This window comes from Rhopilema esculentum, chromosome 4, assembly GCF_057945365.1.
Source record: "Rhopilema esculentum isolate cy_ngs chromosome 4, ASM5794536v1, whole genome shotgun sequence".
In the NCBI taxonomy this organism is placed as follows: domain Eukaryota; kingdom Metazoa; phylum Cnidaria; class Scyphozoa; order Rhizostomeae; family Rhizostomatidae; genus Rhopilema; species Rhopilema esculentum.
In genome coordinates this window covers 13,379,793-13,402,407 of record NC_142818.1, presented here as the reverse complement: position 1 = coordinate 13,402,407, position 22,615 = coordinate 13,379,793, and the positions used below count along the sequence as shown (strand labels likewise).

The window sequence follows — 22,615 nt, the reverse complement described above, 5'->3', positions numbered from 1 at the left end:
AACCATCATTGTTTAACCTCGATTAAGAAAACAATGTAAATAATATTTCCGTCCACGCAGAGGGTTGGCCACTGTTGGCAACTGGGGCCTTGACATCTGCCCGCAGTCCAGCGGGGGGAGAGTGGGTGGAGCAAAATTGAATAACCTGAGCAAACTTCTTGTTCTTGTTATACCATATTTTATCAAACTAGGGCGGTGCAGAGGATTTCTGGGCCCCGGGTCAAAACAAAAGAAAAAAGCAAGGCACAGCGGAGTCGACCCTTTTAAGGGGTCCGGGGGGGGGGGGAATTTTTGAGACGATGGTTGCTGAAATTGCGGCTATTTTGGTTGCTGAAATTGTGATGGTAGCTATTACTCCTCTAGTTCTTTCAATATAATTTAAGTATGACTGGTATTCTATCGTCATAATGCATGCATATTTCTTAACTATAAAATATGTTATTCTTTACATTTAAAAAAACCTAGGAAGTGAAAAACGTTTAATAAAAAGCTAGTTGGTTTAATCTTGGAAGAAGCTCGTTTAGACGAGGGGCTAGATGTCCCAAAATATTGAAACCAAGGCCTTTGGTAAAATTCAAGATAATGTCAGCATTATTATTATTGATAGTGTTACAGCAAAGATAATTAGGCGATTCACGTCAATTGGCGAGATATGGAAGGGGTTCAGTATTCTTTGATTATACACAAGATTGAAGGAAGATGACCTAGCAAAAAAGAGCGAAATTTTGCACAGCAAAAAAGGATGACATACCTCTTAACATAACCGGGTAGTCACTTTATCTAAGATGCATCAACCAATGCAGCTGTTGAACAGGCTTAAGCATTTGAATTCGCAACGCTTATTTCCCAATGTTTTCATTGCATTAAGGTTGTTTCTGACTTTGCTTGCTAGTGTTGCATCAGCTAAAATATTGTTCAAATTGTCCAAAGAAACTGAAAATTCCGAAAATTTTTACTATAGCTCTATAATTGACCCTTTTACAGATGTAAAGACTTGGAAATTGTTTTGTTAACTAACTAGAAAATTACCTAAAGCTACTAGCTCTATCTGACGAACACAATGGGGTTCTAATTCTGTTGCTGCTTCTACCTTATTTCAATTAAAGGTTTTTTTCTATCACCTCCCAGCTTATCATCTGATAGATTGGATTAATTTATCGAATGTTTACATGTTGATTCTATCCAACCTTCTGGCTATACAGAGAGGAAATCATCCACCTTCCAGCCTGTGTGCTGACAAGTGGGACGAAGTTTGATGGCGTGTATATGAAAATTTCATTCCCCCTCTAGCCCCCTCATGCAGTGGCGTCTCACCTAACTTGGCTGGGTCATTTGCCGCATAAAGGATTCTATAGCAGGGTGGGATATCAGCTCTAAGCCTACATGATGGAAATGGGATGATTTTCTCCATATAAAAAGGTCCTAAGATATAACAAATCCAAAATGTTTCTTGCTTTCATAATGCCATACATAAACTACGGATTAAGAAACTGGGGAGATGCTTGTGAAACTTTCTTCAATCTAAATAAGAGAAAAACCAAGACAAGCTGTCAGACTCATGATTTTCTTAAAACCTTTTGATAATAGCAACCCTCTATTTAAACAATTAAACATCTTAGATTTCAAAAGCTGCTATAGAGTTGAATGCGCTAAGTTTATATACGAAATTACAAATACAAATAATAACATGGACAATACAATTAGGGATCGCTTTAAGTCATTTAGCTCCATGCAACATAGAACTAGCCATAAATCAAAATTTATTCCAGTGGAAGGAGTGAAGATTTGGAGCGAAATACCTCTTAAAATTAGACAAGTACTAACAAGATTTATCATTGCTGAATAATTAAAAAAACTGGTTATTAAACTCCGATTAAAAATTCCAATTTTAACAATCTACATACATTTAAAATGCGGATGTTGTTGATTAAAAACTTCAAGTTTAATAATTGAAGTACGACAATAAACGCTTGTAACATATTATAACAGATTTCTTCTTTTTTTATTCCTTTTTTTAAATGTTGAAAAATATTTTTGCTAGTTTCTTTTTATAATGTTCAGACTGAGTTCCAAGCCAAGGCTAGGGACTTTCAGATTATGCATTGATAAGTGTGTAGTTTCACCTTCTTTAGTGATGAACGACCCAGGGAAGCTGAAACAGGGGCGAAACTACCGGGGAGGTGTGGGGGGGTGTGACACCCCCCCCAACCCAAAAAATAGTCGATTTCGCAGGGCAATCGAAGATTTCGCAGGGCGCCAAGAAGAGCTTTGTTGTCACGCAGAAATACCACCTCTGGAATTCGTAAAGAGCCGTTCACGAATTTTGAAATGGAAATATTATATTTGCTATAAACCTCCCTTCCTGACATTGCATTTTAGAGAACGGAAAAGGTATGTCAGGAAGAGCTCCGTTATTAGCAAAGCGAAAGCATTGCTTACCGAAAGTCATAGCCAATGGATGCAATGATTGATGCATATGTTTATGAGGGCAAGATTGAGTCCATATAAATTAATTTAAGTTGTAAATTATTTTCATGACAAGCACGGCGGGAGGAATAAGGGGCTGAAGTCCCTCACTTTGGTCAAGATAGGAATTTTTTTATCATTTTTTCTATTACTTTTTAACAGTGCATGAACTAAAAAACATAATAAATCGTTAAGATACCGATTTTGTTTAATCTAATTGCTAACTTTTTCACGTATATTTTTATTATTTTTCTTTTATTTGCATTAATTCAGTAAATCATTTTCTGTATCATTGCAATGTTTTAATTTTGGATGTGTAAACATGGCCTTCTTGATACAAGAAACTGCACATTTCTGTTCAGGAAAAAAATTCTCCCAATCAAAACAACATCTTCCTCTGTCATTCACAACTACGTGCAATCTGAAACGAAAGGTTGCCGTTTCTTTCCTTCCCCAACGTCTAACACTAGAGTTTTAGCATGACATCCCCCTCCCTATTTTTCCCAATAAACAATAATATTTTCAATAAACAATCAGTTCTTTTAGCAAAATAGTATTTTGCTAAATTTTTGTCTGAAAGATGCTTTTTAGCCCTTTTACAAGGAATAATTTCAAAAAAAAATTTCACGTCGGACCCAACCATGGTGGGTCCTCCTACCTCACTAGACTCAACTCTTAGCCCCACTGGGCTAAATTTCGTTGCACTGTCTACATCATGTACCCCCCCCCCCCATTTAGCTGTTTATTAGCTTAATTTTGCAAACCAACATTAAATGAAGTGAATATAAAAAAACAATTTACGCTCACGTAGAGAAATAGAAATTTCATAGGCAATGAAGTTTCAAGTTTGTTTCTATTGCTTAGAAGTTTGTCCTTGGTAAAGACCAGTGTACACTGGTAAAGCTTTCACTAGTAACCTATAGACAAACCGTTGCTACTAGGTCTGCAGGGCACCACTCAGTTTTGCAGGGCAGAAACCCTTTTCACCCCCCCCCCCAAAACTATTGGCCAAGTTACGCCCCTGAGCTGAAATCCTTGACGCGTTCTACAATTGTGCCGTCGACCGTCACTGTGTCTTGAGTTTCGTCACCAATGACCATCAACTTAGTTTTGTCTTTGTTGAGATACAGTCCTACCTTTTCACTTTCTCTTTGATCTTGTCTACAAGTCTTTGCATCAAGTCGATGGCGGTTTCTATAAGTGTTGTGTCATCTGCGTATCTGACTTCGTTTATTCTTGTGCCACTGATGCTGAAACCGCCGTTTTCTTCTTGTGCCCCCTGTCTCATGATGTATTCGCCGTAGATGTTAAAAAGAAGCTGCGACAAAATACATCCTTGACGTCCACCTTCACCCAACTTGAAAAAGTCACTGATCCCATCATCGGTTTTAGCAGTAGCACCCTGAGATGAATATAAGTTTTTGACTAGGTGTATGATGTGTAGTGGGAAATCCATCTTCTGCAAAATGTCCCAAAGCGTGTTGTGATCCACGCAATCGAAAGCTTTGCTGTAGTCAATAAAGATCATGAAGATACAGCGGTTCTTTTCAAAAGCCTTCTCGAAAAGCCATCGCATGTTTGCTATTTGATCACGTATGCCACGACTTTTTCTGAAACCAGCTTGTGTAGGCGGAAGCTAACGATTAAGACGATTTTTTAAACGTACTGCAATTATGTGAAGTGGAATTTTGCTCGCGTGTTATATCAGTGATATAGCAGAAACAATAGGTAGCCAATCAACTACAGGCTATTGTGCAGCTCTCTTACAAATATGGTATCATTTCCGAGTTCCAGATGCTGTTTTGATTGATTTCCATCCATGTTCCAAACAAAAATTTCATTCTTAGAATTTTTAGGTTTCACTTTTTAATTTAAATATTACTTGTTTCAGGCAACACTATTTTTAGCTATAGGTTGGAAATCTGACTAAGTTCTACGCACCAAAGAACTCACTCTGGATCCGTCTCTGCTGTTGTTACTGTTTCTACCTCAATTTAGTTGTACGATAAATTTGACAGTTTACTTGAATCGGGGCGCTTAGCTCACTTTTGAATTTTTGCTAAGTGTCCCAAGCAGGATAGCCTACGTGCCACTCTTTTTCTCCCCTTTTCGATTACAGAGTCTGCAAGCAGGCCAAAGCAGAGGGGAGTGGGCTATTATAGGGCCGCAAAACCGTGCAAAAATCAGCTAAAAATCGCAATCCACAATGAAATAAAGCGAAAAGAGGCGGCCGCAATAGTGATGCATGCACTTGCACAAAACAGTCAACTATCCGTTTATAAGAAAATAGCAGGGCCGTAAATCTGTCATGTGAATTGGGGGGGGGGGGGGGGTCAGCAGAGCGAATGAATATAAAGTATGCAGTGGGTCATGGCACCACAAGGGTATGTGTTATGTGTTATGGAAACAGTTGAGGAGCAAATTACTTTAAAAACAAAAGTCAATATTTTGGATTTCTCAAGACTTTCTGCTCTATAGAAGGTATTTACAGATATTCCTTAGAACATTTGACTTGTGTTGATAATTGGATGGATAACATTTTTCAGAGATGGCCCCAAGAAATTGAACCTTGGGAGCTAAGAATCAAGTTTACTGTCGTAGAAGGACCCACCATGGTTGGGTCCGACGCGGAAGAAAATTTTTGAAATTTTACCTTCTAGAAAGGCCAAAAAAGCATCCCCAGACTAAATTTAATAAAAAACTAGAATCGCTCAGGATAGAAAGTTCGGCGTTTTTCATAAGAACACAGATTATTGTTTATTAGGTGAAATTTTGGAGGGGAAGAGTCATGCTTAAACCTTAGTGACAGAGTTTGGGGAAATATGGGACGCTGTTGTATTGATTGGTAGAAATTTACTTTCTGAACAGGAATGTGCGTCTTCCTTTTTATTGAGTGCTTTCAGTAGGCCATGTTTACACATCCAAAATGAATACATTTTAATGATACGAAAAGTGATTTACTAAATAAAAGCAAATAACAGACAAATATTAGAAATGTACGTAAATAAGTTAGTAAATAGGTCAAATAAAATGACAGATTGCTCTCTTTTTATTTCATACTTTGTTTTCAAAAATAAAACAGTAAAAAACGGTAGAAAACGGTAAGTTTATATCTTCTAAAAATTATAAAAACCACTCTGCTTACAAAAGTAACCTTAGTGGCTGGGGTTTATTGCAATAACACAGAAAAAAGGAGTTCTAACCCAGCTACCAGGGATTTCTTTCTTTCAAGGAAAATGATGGTAATTTCTCCAAAAAAATCGTTTTGCTCCAGATTTTTGGGGGGGGTCCAGTCCCCCCCGTCCCCCCCGGGATTTACGGCCCTGGAAAATAGGAAATATTTTTAGAATTAAATGCAAGATCAATTCTTCTAGTTCTCATTCTTTTCACAAAACATGTTGTTTCATTGTTCCATATCTTATTCAACATCTATTGATTGCATGTTTTCGTGGCAACGAATCCGCATCCTTAAAGTCGTAGACCGTTGCCGATTTACACCGCAAGACGCATCTTGTAATGAAGCCGCAATCCCCTGAAAAAAACATTGTCAAAATCATACGCGCGTATAAATAGGGTCGAAGCAGCAAACATTTTCTAGCCTTGGCCATTCCAGTCTTGGAATTCACATGGTAAATAGGGTGTCTAACAGTCGTGAACCCGCCGGGGATCAGTGCTTTTTAGCGACGAGAAGTGCTAACAAGACAGTCTCGTTTTCAATTAAGTATGGTCTCGTTCATATCAATAACACATTTCGCGCCAATTCGCGCATCACCCTATTCATTGGTGCCTTGCACTCACTAACGAAGGGAGGGCTACACTTAGCTGGTCTCATTTATCATATTTTGTCGTAAAAATGACTGAACAAACGACGGTTACTGGATTTTTCCCTATTGTCAAAAGCAACAAGAGTAATTTTGCAAGCCATCCAGCAAAGCGAAGAAAGGTAAGACCGATTTTGTTTCTTGTTCCGATCCGGCCTAAGTTTGGTGTAATCCAAATACAGACAGTACATCACTGGTTATAGTGTTAGCTTGAGCGAAAAATGATAATATTAGAACAAGTTTGTTCTCTATTCCGGGGAATTTTTTATCCTCGTATTTGCCAAAAACGGATCACAGAATCGGAATCTTCATGTTCAAATTAGCCTGTGAAAGAAGTGAATTACCAATTTTCATAATGTATCTTTTCCTATACATTTCAATGGATTTTTTTGCTGTAGTGAAATATTTTCACTGCAGCGGCTAATTCCGGTCAAATCTAAAGACATAGCTAAATAGTCTGTAGATAGCGAGATCCAGAATCGATGATATCAACCTGGAACTGTGAATTACACTGTAAAAACCTTATTTGTTTTAAGTTTGGCACGTCAATTTTGTACAAGACACTGTCATCAGTGATTCAGCCTAGATCCAATCGGCCAACAACATCCACAATCTCCCAGCTCTTGTCTGTATAGGTCATGCATAGAGATAAAATGGTTTGTAAGTTTTTATTCTTATATTCCTTATTTTAATGTCTAGAATTATTTTGGAAGTGCACTGTTCTTTTACAAATGAGTGACAGATTAGTGTTCATTTTCTTTACCCAAATGAAGATGACAAATGTCGAATGCACTTTTCCAAGGAGAAGACTTGATCAAAGGACCCATGTGGCTCAAGTTTACATTAGATAAATTGATGAGACCACAGGTCTTCAAGATCTGATTTCCAGGTTGAAGACTTAATGTTGATTTGGCCCTTTTATTGCTCCATGTACAAACTGTATAAGATGTGTGTATAGTTCAACCCTCTGTCCTGGAAAGCAGATAAGCAGGTCCACATCAACTTTCTCCTGTCAGTTGGTTAACCTGCCTATCAAATAATATGATATATGTATATATGAGATTTCAGTCATAACATACGCTGTTGCCAATCTGAGATCTAATTTACTGATATTTTGAAAGCAAACGTTTTCATTTGATGGTTTTGAAAGAGGTGGCTATAACATTTCTATGGAGTTTGAAGCTCAAGTTATAACTGAGTCAGGTCATAGCATCTAGATTGAATTGCATCATTTCTTTCATTTCCATTTGCCTCCAAGTACTTATCCCTTCAATTTACATACCAGTCTAGCCTGTGAAAAAGTTAGTGGGATCAACAACATAGGGTGTGTGATTGTTGTTTGCTTCAATTTTTTTTAGTTTAGTTCTGTTTCATTTTGATATTCCACAACATACAAAATTCATTATAAAAAATATTAAAGGAAAATGATAACAAGTTTAATGGCAAAAAAAATTCAATATAAATTATTTCAGCGATACCTACAATAAGCTAGAATATTAGAATGCAAAAAATGAATGAAAAATATAAAATATGATTACAACATGATTTCCTACATTTCCCATTATATATTTTTTTGTTAAATTGTTGACTTGGTAAATAACAATTTAAAAAGATTTAAATATCATTATATTTGGCTATTTATCTATGTTGAAAATGATCAATCTTTTTTCAGGTTGAACTGCTGTCTGTTAATTCCAATTTAATGATGAAACAGGTTGATGTATCAATGCAGGGAAGGACAAGGAAGGCCAGATGCTCAAACAAGAGAACTAAATCACAGAATCAAGAATTATCTCTGTCAAAGCTCTTGTCTGCTGAACCTGTGAAAACAGCTAGTGAAACAACATCCTCTGCAGATGGACATCAGAAGCCAAAAAGGAAAAATACATCAAATTTAATGGACAAGAAAAGTCAGTTTCTAGATTCAACTGTCAATGATTCACAAAGTGAGGAGCTGACTAATTCTGTAGCAGTTGAACAACACAGTAATGTTAAGGTTGATCCTTGGATATCAGAACAGGCAAAACTTGTTCTTGCGATGGGTAGAGGCAGTAAAGCAGTTCAAGCCTCTCAAGGAAAAAATGAAAAGACAACATCAAAATCAGTAAAGCCTTCAGAAGTTTTTAAGCCTGGTTCAGAAGAAGTTGTAAATAAAGGGAATGTAAGGGAAATGTGCTTGCAAAAGTTTCAAGAAACTATCAAGGCAGAGAAAGCTGTATCTGGCAAAGGAAGATTGAGGCAAAAGTTTTCCCATTTGATTTCATCTGCAGCTGATGATCCAAAATCCAACATTGCAGTTAGCACAAGACATGAAAAGGAGTCTATTTCATCAACTAGGTAGGATTCTAAATACACTTTTTATATGTATGTATGTCAGGGGGAGTGGACAGTGCTATTATTGCTTTTACTTTACTAGCAAATTTTTTCAAGGTCACTTGTTGTTCAATATAGGAAAGATAAAATGGAACACAAGCATTTTCAACCATGGTTCTGGTTGCAATTGCCTAATTTGTTATCATTTGCCACTTTCACAAAGGTTATCAGCCTATGCATAGACCCAATATTCCAAAGCCATGAATTATTGAGTCCACCTGTACATATCCATATACGAACTTTGAGAAAAGAGATATAGGTCCTAAAACAATTGTTAAAACATTCACTGGTAAAGAATTCACAGGGTACATATATTTGAGGTAATGAATTTGATATCACTCCGTGCCAGCCCTGATGTTTGTATTACATTCTGATATGACATTGCTCAATGCACAGAAGTACTAGACCATTGACACGGTAGCAGTATAGCTATGGATGAGACGTGGTCACTGTTACTTGGTATTTCATGCTAAGGTTAGTTATCCTCTGCCTCCCTTCAAAGGCTTTATGTGATTCTGTTTAGAACATTTTTTATTTCATTGGACTTTACTGCTAAATATCTTAATTAAAGTCACATGGGTTGCTAAGGGTACTGTTACACTGTATTATTTGCATATATACCGTAAATCCTTGAAGTGGCCTTCCCCCCCTCAAAAAAGCCCCCTCTTGAATAAGCCCCCACCCTAGAACTACAAATTGTCAATAAGCAACCCCTCGAATAAGCCCCACTGCTACCATAAATTGTCGAATTGGACCCCCCCCCCCCATTTCATGATTGTTGCCATCTGAGGTTGCCTATATGGCGTTTTATTCAATTACCACAACAAATTCATACTTTTGGTAGTAATTGATTAAATGCTCATAAAGAAATTCCTACTAAAATAAACAAGGTATTTTCATAATGTCTTCTTAATGTCTACAATAATTTTATAATCCCCCCCCTAGTATAAGCCCCCTCCCTCGTATAAGCCCCCCCCCCTCTCAAATAGGATTCCATCCAAAAATATCAAAAATAAATAAACCCCTGGGGGGTAATTTGAGGATTTACAGTACCAGCATCTAATTTTGTGTGGTGACTCTATGCTCCTTTCTACGCTTGCATCAATTATTATCACATGTATGCCTTGAAAATTACGTTTATATGTTTTTTAATGTTGAATTAATGTTGTTTAAATTGTAGTAGAAGTGCAAGAGTACCAGCCCATCAGAGATACAAGCATTTGACAACCAAGAAACCTGAAATTACATTTGTGTTGCCTCAAAAATACAAATCATTGCTAGAGATGTTTAGAAGTGTAGATTCTGTATTATTCTTGCTACACCGAAGATCAGAAACATGCACATTTGAGCGTCTCAAAACATCTGTCCAATCAATGCTGGGAAAGTAAGCATTATGTCTGTAAATATCCTATGCTGATTTTTCAGTTCAGTTTCTTCATTTAAAATTCCACTTTGTACAATGAACAAAATGAATTAGTTATCCATGCAACTTAAATAACAAAGAACAAAGAGCAGATTCTGCAAGGCAGAACAACACTAGCCCCTGCTGGTTGAAACAAGAACCCAAGCAGACCAGCCACACCAATCACCCCAAACTCCAGGGCTAACCAAAGACAAGCTATATCACTGCCCCACAAAACCAGCCCCCACTTATAATTTAATTAAGAAAACAACGTAAGGGATTTGTATGCAGGGGATTTTCTTGAATGGGAAACTCTCTCATAGCTAGAGGGGATTTTCTTGAGGGGGAACTCTCTCATAGCTAGAGGGGATTTTCTTGAGGGGAACTCTCTCATAGCTAGAGGGGATTTTCTTGAGGGGGAACTCTCTCATAGCTAGAGGGGAAACTCTCAATTTGCAAAGGTCTCTGGCTACCAGATGTTGTACATTTGATTTCCACAAATTATAAAATTATTTCTTTAGAAAATTTATGGAGAAGCACCTTGGTCAGATGAAAGCAGTTTATCCTAAAGGATTTACATTTAGAATTGAAAAGAAATTGAGGGATCTTCAAGGCATGCCGAGCAAGCCTCAATTGACAATTGATGCCAATTTTGAGGAACTAGTCGTTTCAAAGGCCCAAGAAAGAAAGGACATCAACCAAACTGTATTAATTCTCAGGAGGAACAAATTTGAATCAGCCCTAGTAGAAATTACAAAGAAACATCACCAGGTAATTTTAGCTGTCATTTTTATTGTTTTACAGAGTATTGGCTGTTTTCAACTGTTCCAAAAAATAGTGCTATGTGAAAGCTGTTCCGAAAAATGGTAAACAACTGAAAATTACTCTTTGAAAATTCTGTTATTGTTTTTATCCTGTGAATATGAATTTTGAATTCATTTTCTCTGTTACTGCTATGGTGTGAAAATTGACTGTAATATTTCTTCCTGGCTGCATACTCTTTTAATAAAGTTGGATATATAATCCAGTATGTATATCTATTATGATTATTATCTTTTAATACATATTTTGATCTCAAACCTTTAATAGAACTTTGCATCTTTCATTGTTAAGTTACATCTTTCAAAATGAACTATTGTATTTTTTATTGATTTAGAAATATTTGAAGAAACTGAACCTGAAAATTGATGACAACGATCTGCAAAGATGGCATCCCCATTTCAAACTTGAGGATGTTCCAGATATTGAGGAAGCATCGTTGCCTGAACTCTCCTTTGCAAAACCAATTACTTCTGTCAAACATATGTTGGAAACTAATAATTGTATCCCACAGGTAGGTTTTGGTTATCAGTTCATTATTGACATTTATCTGTTGTGTCTCGATCCAACTAGATAGTTTTACTTTGTTATATATTAAAATTATATCTTTGATTATTCATTTATGCAGTGTATGTAGTAGAAAATATTCGAAAATTTTCAAAATTGGTCATGCATGTGGCCAAGGCAAAAACGCTTTTTAATAGTTCATATATACCCTAAAAGGAAATAAAATTGTCAACAAGAAAGAGATTTTTTTAAAGAACATTTACCTGATTTTGCTTGGTATTACCAAGCATTTTTATATTAATAGTTTACGAAATTTTCTGAGGTGGTAAATTCATTTTAAGGTTGCAAAGGCTTTCGAAAATGTTGCAAAACATTCCAAGAAGGAGAAATCAGAACAAAGCACTTCAGATCCACTTCAGCATTCAAAAGTAGAGAAAAACAAAGTTGCAAGGAAGGAAATAGATAATGACCCAAATCATATTCTTAAAGGTGTCTCATCAGACCTGTTGGAGAGGGTATGGTTTGCTTTTTATCAAATGGTATCTTGTTATTTTGCTTAATTTGCTGGCAGTCCCTTGAAAATATCTCAATTTGATTGATTAATCAATGAAAACATTTCACGCATTTTACAAAGGATCCATTATTTTTCTTTCCATCAAACTCAAATATAAAATTTTTCTATGATTGTTTCCACTGCTTGTTATAATGGTGCTTTATAAACTTGGAGCATACAAACTTATAATCGTTCAAAAACTAACCCTTTATAATAAAAATAAAATATACTAAATTAAGAGTCAAATTGTTTTGAATTTATTAAGAAATGATGTAAACAAAAACAATTGCACTTGCAAGAACAAGAACTTTGTCGCATAAAGTGTTATCAGATGTAATAAAATAATATTTCAAAAAATTATAAAAGGAAGCACTCGGGCCTTGTGAGGTGAGGTGTTTAAGCTTTAAAGAAATGACCCATCAAATAGTTAATAGGTGAAGTGTACATATATTTACAATCCCCCTTCTATGTGTAAAAGTTTACCCCTTGCCTGTGATTCACATCAACAATTTACTCTTTGATGCTATAATTATTACAATTAAATCAGCTCAATTCACAATATTTCAATAGAATTAACTTGTTACACTTCAAACAAACAAACATACCTCTATTTCCAACTTTCATTGACTTATAAAACTAAATGATTTGTGGCCCTTACAGTCCTCTAAGGTCTAAGGGAGAACTGATTCAAAATGTTTTTAAAAGTCAAGGAGAATCCTGGCGCATCTCATCAAAAACATTGCATCAATTCCAAAGTAATTTTTTCAAAGAATGGTATCGTTTCCATCAACAAATTTTACTGAAGATGATCATTTAGTTGATTAATTGACAATAAAGAAGACAAACAGACTTTCATCTTTTTTAATTTTTTTTAATAGAATTTGATTTTTCTAGATACGAGAAAAAGAAATGAAAAAAGCTGAGCTAGCTATGCTGCGGGACCCAGCACAAGAGCGCCGTCTTGTCTTGTTGAATCAACTACCAGATATTGTCCGTACTTTGAAAACGTATCCTTTACTGCTAATGTTTTCATGAATGGTTTGCGATATAGAAAAGACACCAATTATGGCACATTATTGAACCGATCATTTTAGTGCTCAGTATCATACAGACTAGCTTACCTTAAATTTTGATTGGATTTTTAAGTGGAAACTTTAATCTGTTGTCTTGTGATCATGTAGGGTGTTAACAGAGTACTAATGTTCCCAGGTTTAAGCCAATTGATTTGAAACCATATCTCTCTTGATAACTGTTGCCTTTAACACAATCAAAGACATTTTACCATTGAAAAGAAAGCAGCCATTCCCTTAGAAGACTGTTCCATAAAATTCTCTGAAAGCATGGGGTTAAGCAGCTCATCAAGTAAGTAATTTTTTAGAAACATATTAGTTGTGCACATTTTTTGAAATTTTGTATGCAATGAAAACTATGCATCATTTCATTTATGTGTGCGGCAATTGTGCATAAGTATGTGAGTTGGCCAGGGGCGTCATTGCCAGGGGGCAGGGGGTCCTTGGCCCCCTCTGATTTCAAAATTTGATGGATTTTCGGAAACATCATTGTTTTGTCTGAAAATTCTGAAACTTGAGCTGTGGGTAATTCTCAAACTCTTAGCAACATAAATTACTTGGACTAAAGTACTTACCGTACATTTGAGGGGCAATTCACTTTTGTTATGAAAATACTAGATTTCCACAAAACAAAATGATTTCTCAGGATTTACCGATTCCTACCATAGAGTGATTTGCTGTTTGGATTTTGTCAGTTAAAATCCGAAACTTCAAGGGCCAAATTTGGTTATGGAAACTGGTCAAAATTGGTATAAATTGTACCTTTATTTGACATTGAAGACTGGGACAGTACCAATTTTGTGCGTATCACCAGATTTTTGAAAATTGTGTCCCAGATTTGAAAATCTATGCAGTTATGTTGCGTAAGGTAAAACAAGAAAGAAGTCAATCAAAACCATCGCTTTCCCCCAGTGGATATTCAATTTAAGAATAGGAATTTATTATTAAAATTTGCTTCAAATAATGCAATTTCCGACAAATTTGAAGCATTAGAAATTTTTCCCTTCGACAGTGATCATAGTGCCGCCTCAGGTAGTAATTTTTTCCTACCCTTGTCCTAATCTACGGATGTCAGGGGCGTTTACTCTAAGTATAAAGAAACAGAGACAAGATAAAAATGCATTTTAAATTTCTTTCCAGCTAAGACAAAAGTTTTGAGTTATTCTGCCCCACCCCCCTTTACACTTACATGAAATGCTTCTATTTCAAATAAATTTTGTCAGGAAATTTTTCTTTCTGGCCCCTCTCTAGAATTCATTGGCCATGATGCCCCTGGAGTTGGTCAGCTTCTTGTTGTATTAGGTTACAGGGAATGTAATACTGCCTAACTAAACATTTCCCTCTTTTCAAATGGCAGAAGCTTGTTTTAAAATTCTTTTCAGTGTATAAAATGTCAGAACATAGATCGAAAACTCTACGGTAGGAAAATATATATACCCAGTTGTGGATTGAACTAGACCAATCAGAAAATGTGAGTACATGCTGTTGAGGTTGCCCAATCAGTGCTGCTTGCCTATAGAAAATGTTGCCAGTGAAGACCTAAGGTGAAAGCGAACTCCTCCTGTCTACACAAAAGCAGTTTTTCATGGTTACGTAGGTAGAGTACGGCAAAGTTCATATTCACTCTCATGGACCCAGTGTGGAAGACCGACCAGCCAGCAGCATACAGAAAAGACAGAAGTCTGCACTACAGACTAACGACATTTTCCCAACCGTTAATTATCACTTTTTCCCAGCCTAAAGTCTAAAAGTTTAAAATAATGGAAAAAATCAGTGTGTTCACCTTTTAGGGGGTTTCTGTACATTAGAATACCATAAATGCATCACTGCAGACTATTAGAGAGGTTGGTCTCTGCCTTCAGGGAAGAATTATTTCAAAATTTTGCTGATCATCACTTTTTCCTGGCCTAAAATCGAAAAAGTGGAAATAAAATGAAAAATATGTGTAGTGTTTTAACCTTTTTCTATAGTTTGTTTATATTTATTTTGTTTAAACCTCTTTTCAGCCAATTTCGAAGATCAGATCAAACTTTTACATGAGCTGGTGCCTGACTGGCTTTCAATTGTCATAGTTCGGAAGTGTCCTTATGTGAAGATAGCAAAGTCAGCTGATGTTAATAATGTCTTAACAAGACTTAAAGTCATCGAAGAGAAAGAAAGAAAAAAGTAACTATTAGTAGCATATTTAATTTTTAGTTTAAGATGTAAATAGCCAGGTTTTATTATTTGGAAAGTTTCTTTATAAGGATTTAAAGTTTTCTGTTATTAAAAAATTCATTTTGATTTTATGATTTCAGTATCTGAAATTTAGAACAGTTAAAAATACTAGCTTGTTATGTAAGAAATAAATTAAAGTTTGAAATAGTGTGAAATTTTGAGCAAATATACACTGTTATTGCTTTGTGTGAACAGAATGGTCTCTGCCATTGTTTGTGAAAGCCAAAGGCTCTAAAGTAAAGCTGATACTTAGCAGTTGTCAATGCCTGGTCTCATTCAGTTGGTAAACTGCAAAAGACTTATTAGGTGAAACTATCATTATGGTTTTGAAATAGTTTAAAACAAAACAGTAGTTCCAAATGACTGATTATAGTGCACCTTTCTTCCTTTTGGTGGCAGTTTAACTGAAAAGGAACTTTTTATTGTCAAAGATCCCTCTGGCTATTTTGCAGTATCAACTTTGTGATTTATGCAAGTTTCACACGGAAAAGGCACTTAATAAACTATTCTATTGGACATTTATTTACATTAACCTCATGAGAGTGTTTTATTTCCTTTTTTAATATTAAGTTTATTGTATGTTTTAGGTTAGTTTTAGTGTAACATACCGTTTATCTTTATACTTCTTTCAATGGAAGGCAGATAGCACAAACTTATGTTTGGTTTCTTGTATTTTATCTCTTTCTGTATCTTTTAGGGCACATGATAATTTGAGCACAGAGTGAACTTTCTATAGTTTTTCTAAGCATATGACTCAAGTTTCTAGGTCCATAAAATACAGGTGAAAAGTCTATCTTGACTTAAAATACTGTTTTATTTTTATTTGAAAACTTGCTCTGTATTCATAAGTGTAGCTTACAGGAAATTTATGCTGATAAAGACTTCTACTAATAACCTACCAGTGACAATAACATTGACGATATCTATGTTTCTTTATAAAATGATTTAACAACTTATCAACAGCTTTACCAAAACTATTTGTACAAAACAACAATAGATTATTTTTTGTTCAATATAACATCAACCTATAAAATATAGTCTCCTTTTAAAAGTGTACAATAGGAGCAATTAATACTAAAAAAGAATATAAAAATTACAAATATTAAATTTCCACTAACAAGTATGTATACAGCACCTCTTCAAAACAAGGAGACCATCTATGAGATTCTATCGCTAAACTAAATAAAAACCTACAGCTATGATATTATTTTGCAATTCAATTACAGTAAATTAGTTTGCTTGGCCCCTGCATTTGATGTTTGTACTCTGCTTGCTTTGGGTAGCCAGTCTAAAAGCCTTTGAACTATCTTTAGACAAAATCTTAAAAACAAAAGGGACAACATACAAGTTTAGTAAAAAATGTTTACAATGACGGTAATAAGGGATCAGATCACCATGTAGTTGGCTATCTGGTGCATTATCTAGTATTACCATTTTGTGTATTTGTGTGTTTACAGTCAGATTGAATTATGTAAGGGAAACTAGCATCATAAAAATCCACTAGTTATTTTTATTGTAATCATCTCTTGACAACAAACTTTTTAATGAGCGAATCATGGCTTTGACCTTTCTATGTTTAAATGGAAAATATCCAAAGCGCTTTGATGCACAGTCTTCAAGCAAAATGTTTAGTACTGAGCGTATGTTTTGTGGCACACCTCCAAAAAGACCAGTTGATGGCCAATTTGACTTGAATATATCACGGCATAATATCTAGAATAAAAATGAATTCGATCTATTATTTTAGATTTAACAAGACATGAAAAATATGAGATGAAGATCATTATAAACATTAACTTTATTTGACATCAACTCTGTCTCCATAAATTTTGGTTTAAGCAGTTGAGTTAGCAGCATTAGGGCTGGCGATTTAAGGTGAGCCATAGCTCGTGCTCCCTCGACACTCTCCTCAAAAGGCCATGAAGGAAAAATTGTTCCCCTTCAATGTCCTTCCATTTGAGGTTCTGTTGAGACGTATTATTGAAACCATGCATAGATGAAATTGTCAACATCAGAGACCCAAAGAAATATCAACAACAATTACTTGAAATGATCCTGTAGTGATTTTTCTTATTTTGCCTGACTTCTAGGCCATTGTAAGTTTACAAATACATTTCTTCCCAGTCGTGATAAAGGTTGCCCGAACAAAGGAAGTGAGTGATTCACAGCTAACCAACAAAAAACAAATGACCACGCCTGTAGCATCGCATTCAGTCCAATGGTAGATGCTATCCCAGTAACTTTTACATCATGGAGATGCATGAAAACATGTATTTCACTTGAAGAAATATATTTCAGAATTTCATAAAGCTGTACCAATATGTAAATATAACTTTGACTTTAGATCTTAAAAGCATGGACACTAAATAGAAATATTTTAAAGAGACATGAGCTTACCTGCAAATTTGAAGTTATTCGCCTTGCAAGGCATTTCTTTTTTTTTACATCACACATTGAGATACAATCAAAAAAATCACAGTCAGCATCTTTTGTGCAGTTGGGTTGTGGCAAGAAAAGATCTGCTTTCTCTTTTGTAAGAATTAAGTCAACATCAATAAGTTTTACTTGGAAGTCATCTGTGACACCAAAGTTGCCTTCTTGAATGTCACAATATTGCAAAGGTCCACCGACTGCATTTTCAAGTTCGATCACCATATCCAAGAAACTCAGTGCTAGCCTTCTTGTCCTTTTCCAATCAAGTTTTCTTGTTATGGCAGGGAATAAAGCACTATATGGAGTTAATTTTTCTACTGCATAAGTTTGTCCACAGTAGCCATGTAGTTTAGGAATATGATTCAGATCTTGGTAAACACCAAACATAGCATACTCTTCTTGTGCTGCCAAAGGAAGGTATGAGACCATTGCATGCAGGTTTCTAGACAAAGGGGCATTCATTTGTTTGAGCACCTTTTTTCTGTTCAATCTAGCAAATTTTCCAACAGCACTTTCTACCTTGTCAAGTATCATATCTTCCCAAGCTGTCTGAGCAACATCCATTGAACCAGATGTCCCACCGAGAATACCTGTTTGAAACATGAAATATGCTATATGCAACAATGCATAGAGATATTAAAAAATATTGATAAAAATTCTGGAAAAACAGACTTGAGAAAAATGGACAATGTTTAAACACAGTAAACATTTATGAACTCTACATTTTTGGAAGTCAGTCTGACTAGGTTCTTAAATAAAGGGTATTCTTATTTGATGCAGGGCATTCACAAAATCTTTTGTTCAAATTCACACAAGTTCACAAGGTTGTTTTCATAACAGCATCTTTTGTGAGTTAAGAAAATTTTTATATATTCCAATATTAATCATTGATATACTGATTATTAATCATAAATACTAATCATTGATATATTGGGCGGGAATGGGGATGGGTTCAGACTGGGAGTGGATGGGGATGGATTCAGGCTGGGCATGGATGGGCATAGGTTCATGTTGGGCAGGAATGGGGATACATTTAGGCTGGGAGTGGATGGGGATAGGTACCAGACTGGAAACTTTGTCGCGCGCCCACGATATATTGCCCGCACACTCAAATTTTCCATCCGCGCACTACATTTCACATTAATAACAATACAAATTTCTTAAAAGTGCGTGATTTCAGGCACGCAGTCGTGCAGTCAGGCACGTGAACTTGCCCGCACAAGAAACAAAGTTTCCAGTCTGGGATAGGTACAGGCTGGGCAGGAATGGGGATGGGTTCAGACTGGGGATGGGTTCAGACTGGGAGTGGATGGGGATGGATTCAGGCTGGGCATGGATGGGGATGGGTTCAGACTGGGAGTGGATAGGGATGGATTCAGGTTGGGCAGGGATGGGGTTGGGTTCAGGCTGGGAGTGAATAGGGATAAGTTCAAGCTGGGCATGGATGGGGATAGGTTCAGGCTGGGCAGGAATGGGGATGGGTTCAGGCTGGGCAGGGATGGGGTTGGGTTCAGGCTGGGAGTGAATAGGGATAAGTTCAAGCTGGGCATGGATGGGGATAGGTTCAGGCTGGGCAGGAATGGGGATGGGTTCAGGCTGGGCAGGGATGGGGTTGGGTTCAGGCTGGGAGTGAATAGGGATAGGTTCAGGTTGGGCAGGGATGGGGTTGGGTTCAGGCTGGGCAGGAATGGGGTTGGGTTCAGGCTGGGAGTGAATAGGGATAAGTTCAGGTTGGGCAGGGATGGGGTTGGGTTCAGGCTGCGCAGGAATGGGGATGGGTTCAGGCTGCGCAGGAATGGGGATGTGTTCAGGTTGGGCAGGGATGGGGTTGGGTTCAGGCTGGGAGTGAATAGGGATAAGTTCAAGCTGGGCATGGATGGGGATAGGTTCAGGCTGGGCAGGAATGGGGATGGGTTCAGGCTGGGCAGGGATGGGGTTGGGTTCAGGCTGGGAGTGAATAGGGATAAGTTCAGGTTGGGCAGGGATGGGGTTGGGTTCAGGCTGCGCAGGAATGGGGATGTGTTCAGGTTGGGCAGGGATGGGGTTGGGTTCAGGCTGGGAGTGAATAGGGATAAGTTCAAGCTGGGCATGGATGGGGATAGGTTCAGGCTGCGCAGGAATGGGGATGGGTTCAGGCTGGGAGTGAATAGGGATAAGTTCAAGCTGGGCATAGATGGGGATAGGTTCAGGCTGCGCAGGAATGGGGATGGGTTCAGGCTGGGCATGGAAGGGGATGGGTTCAGGCTAGGTGGGGATGGGGATGGGTTCAGGCTGGGAGTGACCCCCTTCCCTTCAAACCACTTCCTGCTTCTGGCAGCCCTGTTTCTGGTGACATTTGTATTGGATTGAAAACATACCTTCTAGTGACTCAGGAGAAAGGTAGTCATCTGATGATATTTTTTTATGCTTTAACACAACTTTCTTGCCATTTAAATCTCCGCCTATCACAACAGTGCTTGAATGGTGTATACATCCTTTTTGTCTGAATGATTTCCCTCCACATATCAAATGGCAAATATCGCCATAAGCCAATTTTCTTGAATAGTTTCTGCACTGTAAAAAAGTCCTGAATTTAGATTACCATCAGCAAATAGAAAATAAACAACATTTTCTTCAAAGAGTCAAGATATAACCCACCATACTGCAGCATTTAGGCGAAAACAGTGTGATAAACTACTGGGCATTTATTTTTAAGCCAAAGACCAAACTTTGCAGTCTAAATTATCTTATTTAGAAAACTAATCCAGTCATAGATTTTTAACTATTACTATATGACACTCAATTAAAGTTAATAAAGAATCTAAGTGCGTAACTTTGTGCACTTGGTCACAACATGAGGTTCTTCAATTCTAGAGTTTGTCATGGATATTTCAAGCATACTGTTAATAATTTAAATTAAATTTGGCCAAATGAACAAAACAGGAGTTGGGGGCACAGGGGGGCATCTGCCCTCTACTTTTCAAAACATGTTAAGTATGTGTCTTTTGCCTGCATATACATACCCAATCTAATCCCTTTGTCAAATACAGATCAATAAGTTCCTTCAACTAGTTACATTTTTCTAGGGCCAAATGGGTCAATATCAAACAAATTACCTTCATACCTTGTTTTTTATCATAAGTTGTTTTTGTAAACTTTCCTTACTGTAGTTTAGTTATAACATAATACACACAATTTAAAGTGGCAAGAAAACCTAAGAACAAATCAATTTGAAAGACCATATTTAAAGTCCTACAACATGCATGCAATTCCACCTCATAATGCAACAGATTTTCTCTGTAAAGCAAATATCTGCAAACCAAGTTTTCACCCTTCCTGTTCCTCCTTCCTCCTACTTTTCCACAAACAAATAATTTTTTACAAAATACAGTTGATTAAGATATACTGAATGAATATGAATAAAAAACATTCAAATTTGAAGACAACAGGAAATAGTGCACAATAAGCTGCCAAGTGCATTGTCATTTAAAGTGGCATCTGTAAACCCTGTGCTAAATTTAGGTGCCCAGGAAAATTTGTTTTTGCTGGATTTGTCAACTTTCGGCTAATCCCTATGGTTCTGTCATCTTGCTTTGAAACAAGCCGGACGTACTTGGGACCATGGCTGCCAGAGATTTTTCTGATGCCAATGGGCAAAATGAAAGAAGAGATAAGCTGAAAGTACTTTTCAGAATATATTTTGCTGTCACTGCAATCATTTCTAACATTAAACTATTTTTTAGGCATACTCTTGTTACTTTTGATTTAATTCCTTCTTAATGAAGAATTTATTACTAAATGAAACCTTCTGGACAAAGAGGCCCTAAGCTTATTTGCCTCCCTTTGGGTGGTCCTGCTCTTGACATAAAAATGGACACATCTCAAAATGTTAAACTCAACTTTCTACAACTTTCTTTGATTGTCAGGTTTGACACGAGGATAATCCCATAAAACTTTGATACAAGTATATGTACAGCCACATATCTCTGCAAAACCCATTTCAGTCAAAAACAGACAGAGGAAAGAGGGTCCTGGCAGGAACGATTTAGATTTCAATTTAGATTAGCTGTATGTGTATATATCCATATATATAAATATAGCTAGAAAAAATATCGAATTAAAATAAGGTTACAAACAAACAAAAGGAAACATAAAATGTGAGAAAATTTATTTATATATATTTCATAACAAAAGAAAAAATGGTGCTCCCTTTGAAACTGCTAAGGCACAAAAAGTTTTTCATTGGGAAAGGGAAATTTAAGTTAATTTAAGCTATTTACTGTATCAATTTAAGTTACAATTGAATTCAAAGGAGCTCTAGCCTCTACTTCTGGCCTAGCTCTAAAGACAAAGTCAGGCCTTCGGCGTGAACTTACCAGACCAAACAAAAATCTGTCTGAGAGACCATTTTTGCAGTTTTCATTGAACTTCACACCTAAGTTTTCCAAAGATTTACTTCCGATTAAGCATCCGATCAACAGTAGAACTGAAACAAAGATTAAAGCTATGCGCCGTCGAACTTTGCAAAAGCCGGCTGCCATATTGCGAAAACCTCTACATCAGATCTAGAGCAAGCAAGAGGTTATGCAATATGTTCGATAATGAAAGTTGTCGGGTAGATCCAGTGGGTTAGATTAGAAAAATATTTTCCTGAGATAATGATTTTTTTGCTATGAAAAATAAAATTTTGCTTTAAGAAAAGAAGAAATTTTGAGAAAAACGTCCTTTAATTGATTTGTTTGCTTGCTGAAAAAGGTTTTTGAGTTTGAGTCTTAAAGTTCCTTATTCCTGGAAATACTTTTTGACTTGCAAATCCCCAGTCTGAGCCCCCTTGCTAACAAGCAACAAACCTCTAACCTTTTGAATGGCTTGAATGGATTCTGAGTATTATCTATATCATATTTTATTTATTACACCGCCCACTATTTAGTAGAGCTTACTTAAATACATATTATTTGTTTAGAAAAGCATTATT

At 36.5% G+C, this 22,615-nt stretch overlaps 2 protein-coding genes across 3 annotated transcripts; one reads left to right on the top strand and one right to left on the bottom strand.

Moving 5' to 3' along the window:
* The first annotated feature begins 6,223 nt into the window (after nt 1-6,223).
* On the top strand, nt 6,224-16,881 carry LOC135691230 (DNA replication factor Cdt1). 2 transcript variants are annotated; one of them, XM_065209039.2, is made up of 9 exons: nt 6,224-6,409; nt 7,960-8,624; nt 9,844-10,044; nt 10,584-10,833; nt 11,219-11,395; nt 11,730-11,903; nt 12,836-12,948; nt 13,215-13,303; nt 15,018-16,881. In XM_065209039.2, exons 1-9 carry the CDS (start codon nt 6,320-6,322, stop codon nt 15,179-15,181), a joined length of 1,923 nt encoding a protein of 640 aa, XP_065065111.2. In that variant the 5' UTR covers nt 6,224-6,319; the 3' UTR covers nt 15,182-16,881. The 2 variants fall into 2 exon arrangements, with proteins under 2 accessions (XP_065065111.2, XP_065065110.2); XM_065209038.2 differs by having other exon boundaries at nt 6,225-6,409; nt 9,841-10,044.
* On the bottom strand, nt 16,157-22,213 carry LOC135691231 (divergent protein kinase domain 1C). The gene is made up of 4 exons (XM_065209040.2): nt 22,017-22,213; nt 20,019-20,214; nt 17,626-18,251; nt 16,157-16,941 (listed from the first exon to the last, which is right to left on the bottom strand). The coding sequence occupies exons 1-4, from the start codon at nt 22,179-22,181 to the stop codon at nt 16,729-16,731; spliced, it is 1,200 nt and encodes a 399-aa protein (XP_065065112.2). The 5' UTR covers nt 22,182-22,213; the 3' UTR covers nt 16,157-16,728.
* Between the last annotated feature and the right edge of the window lie 402 nt (nt 22,214-22,615).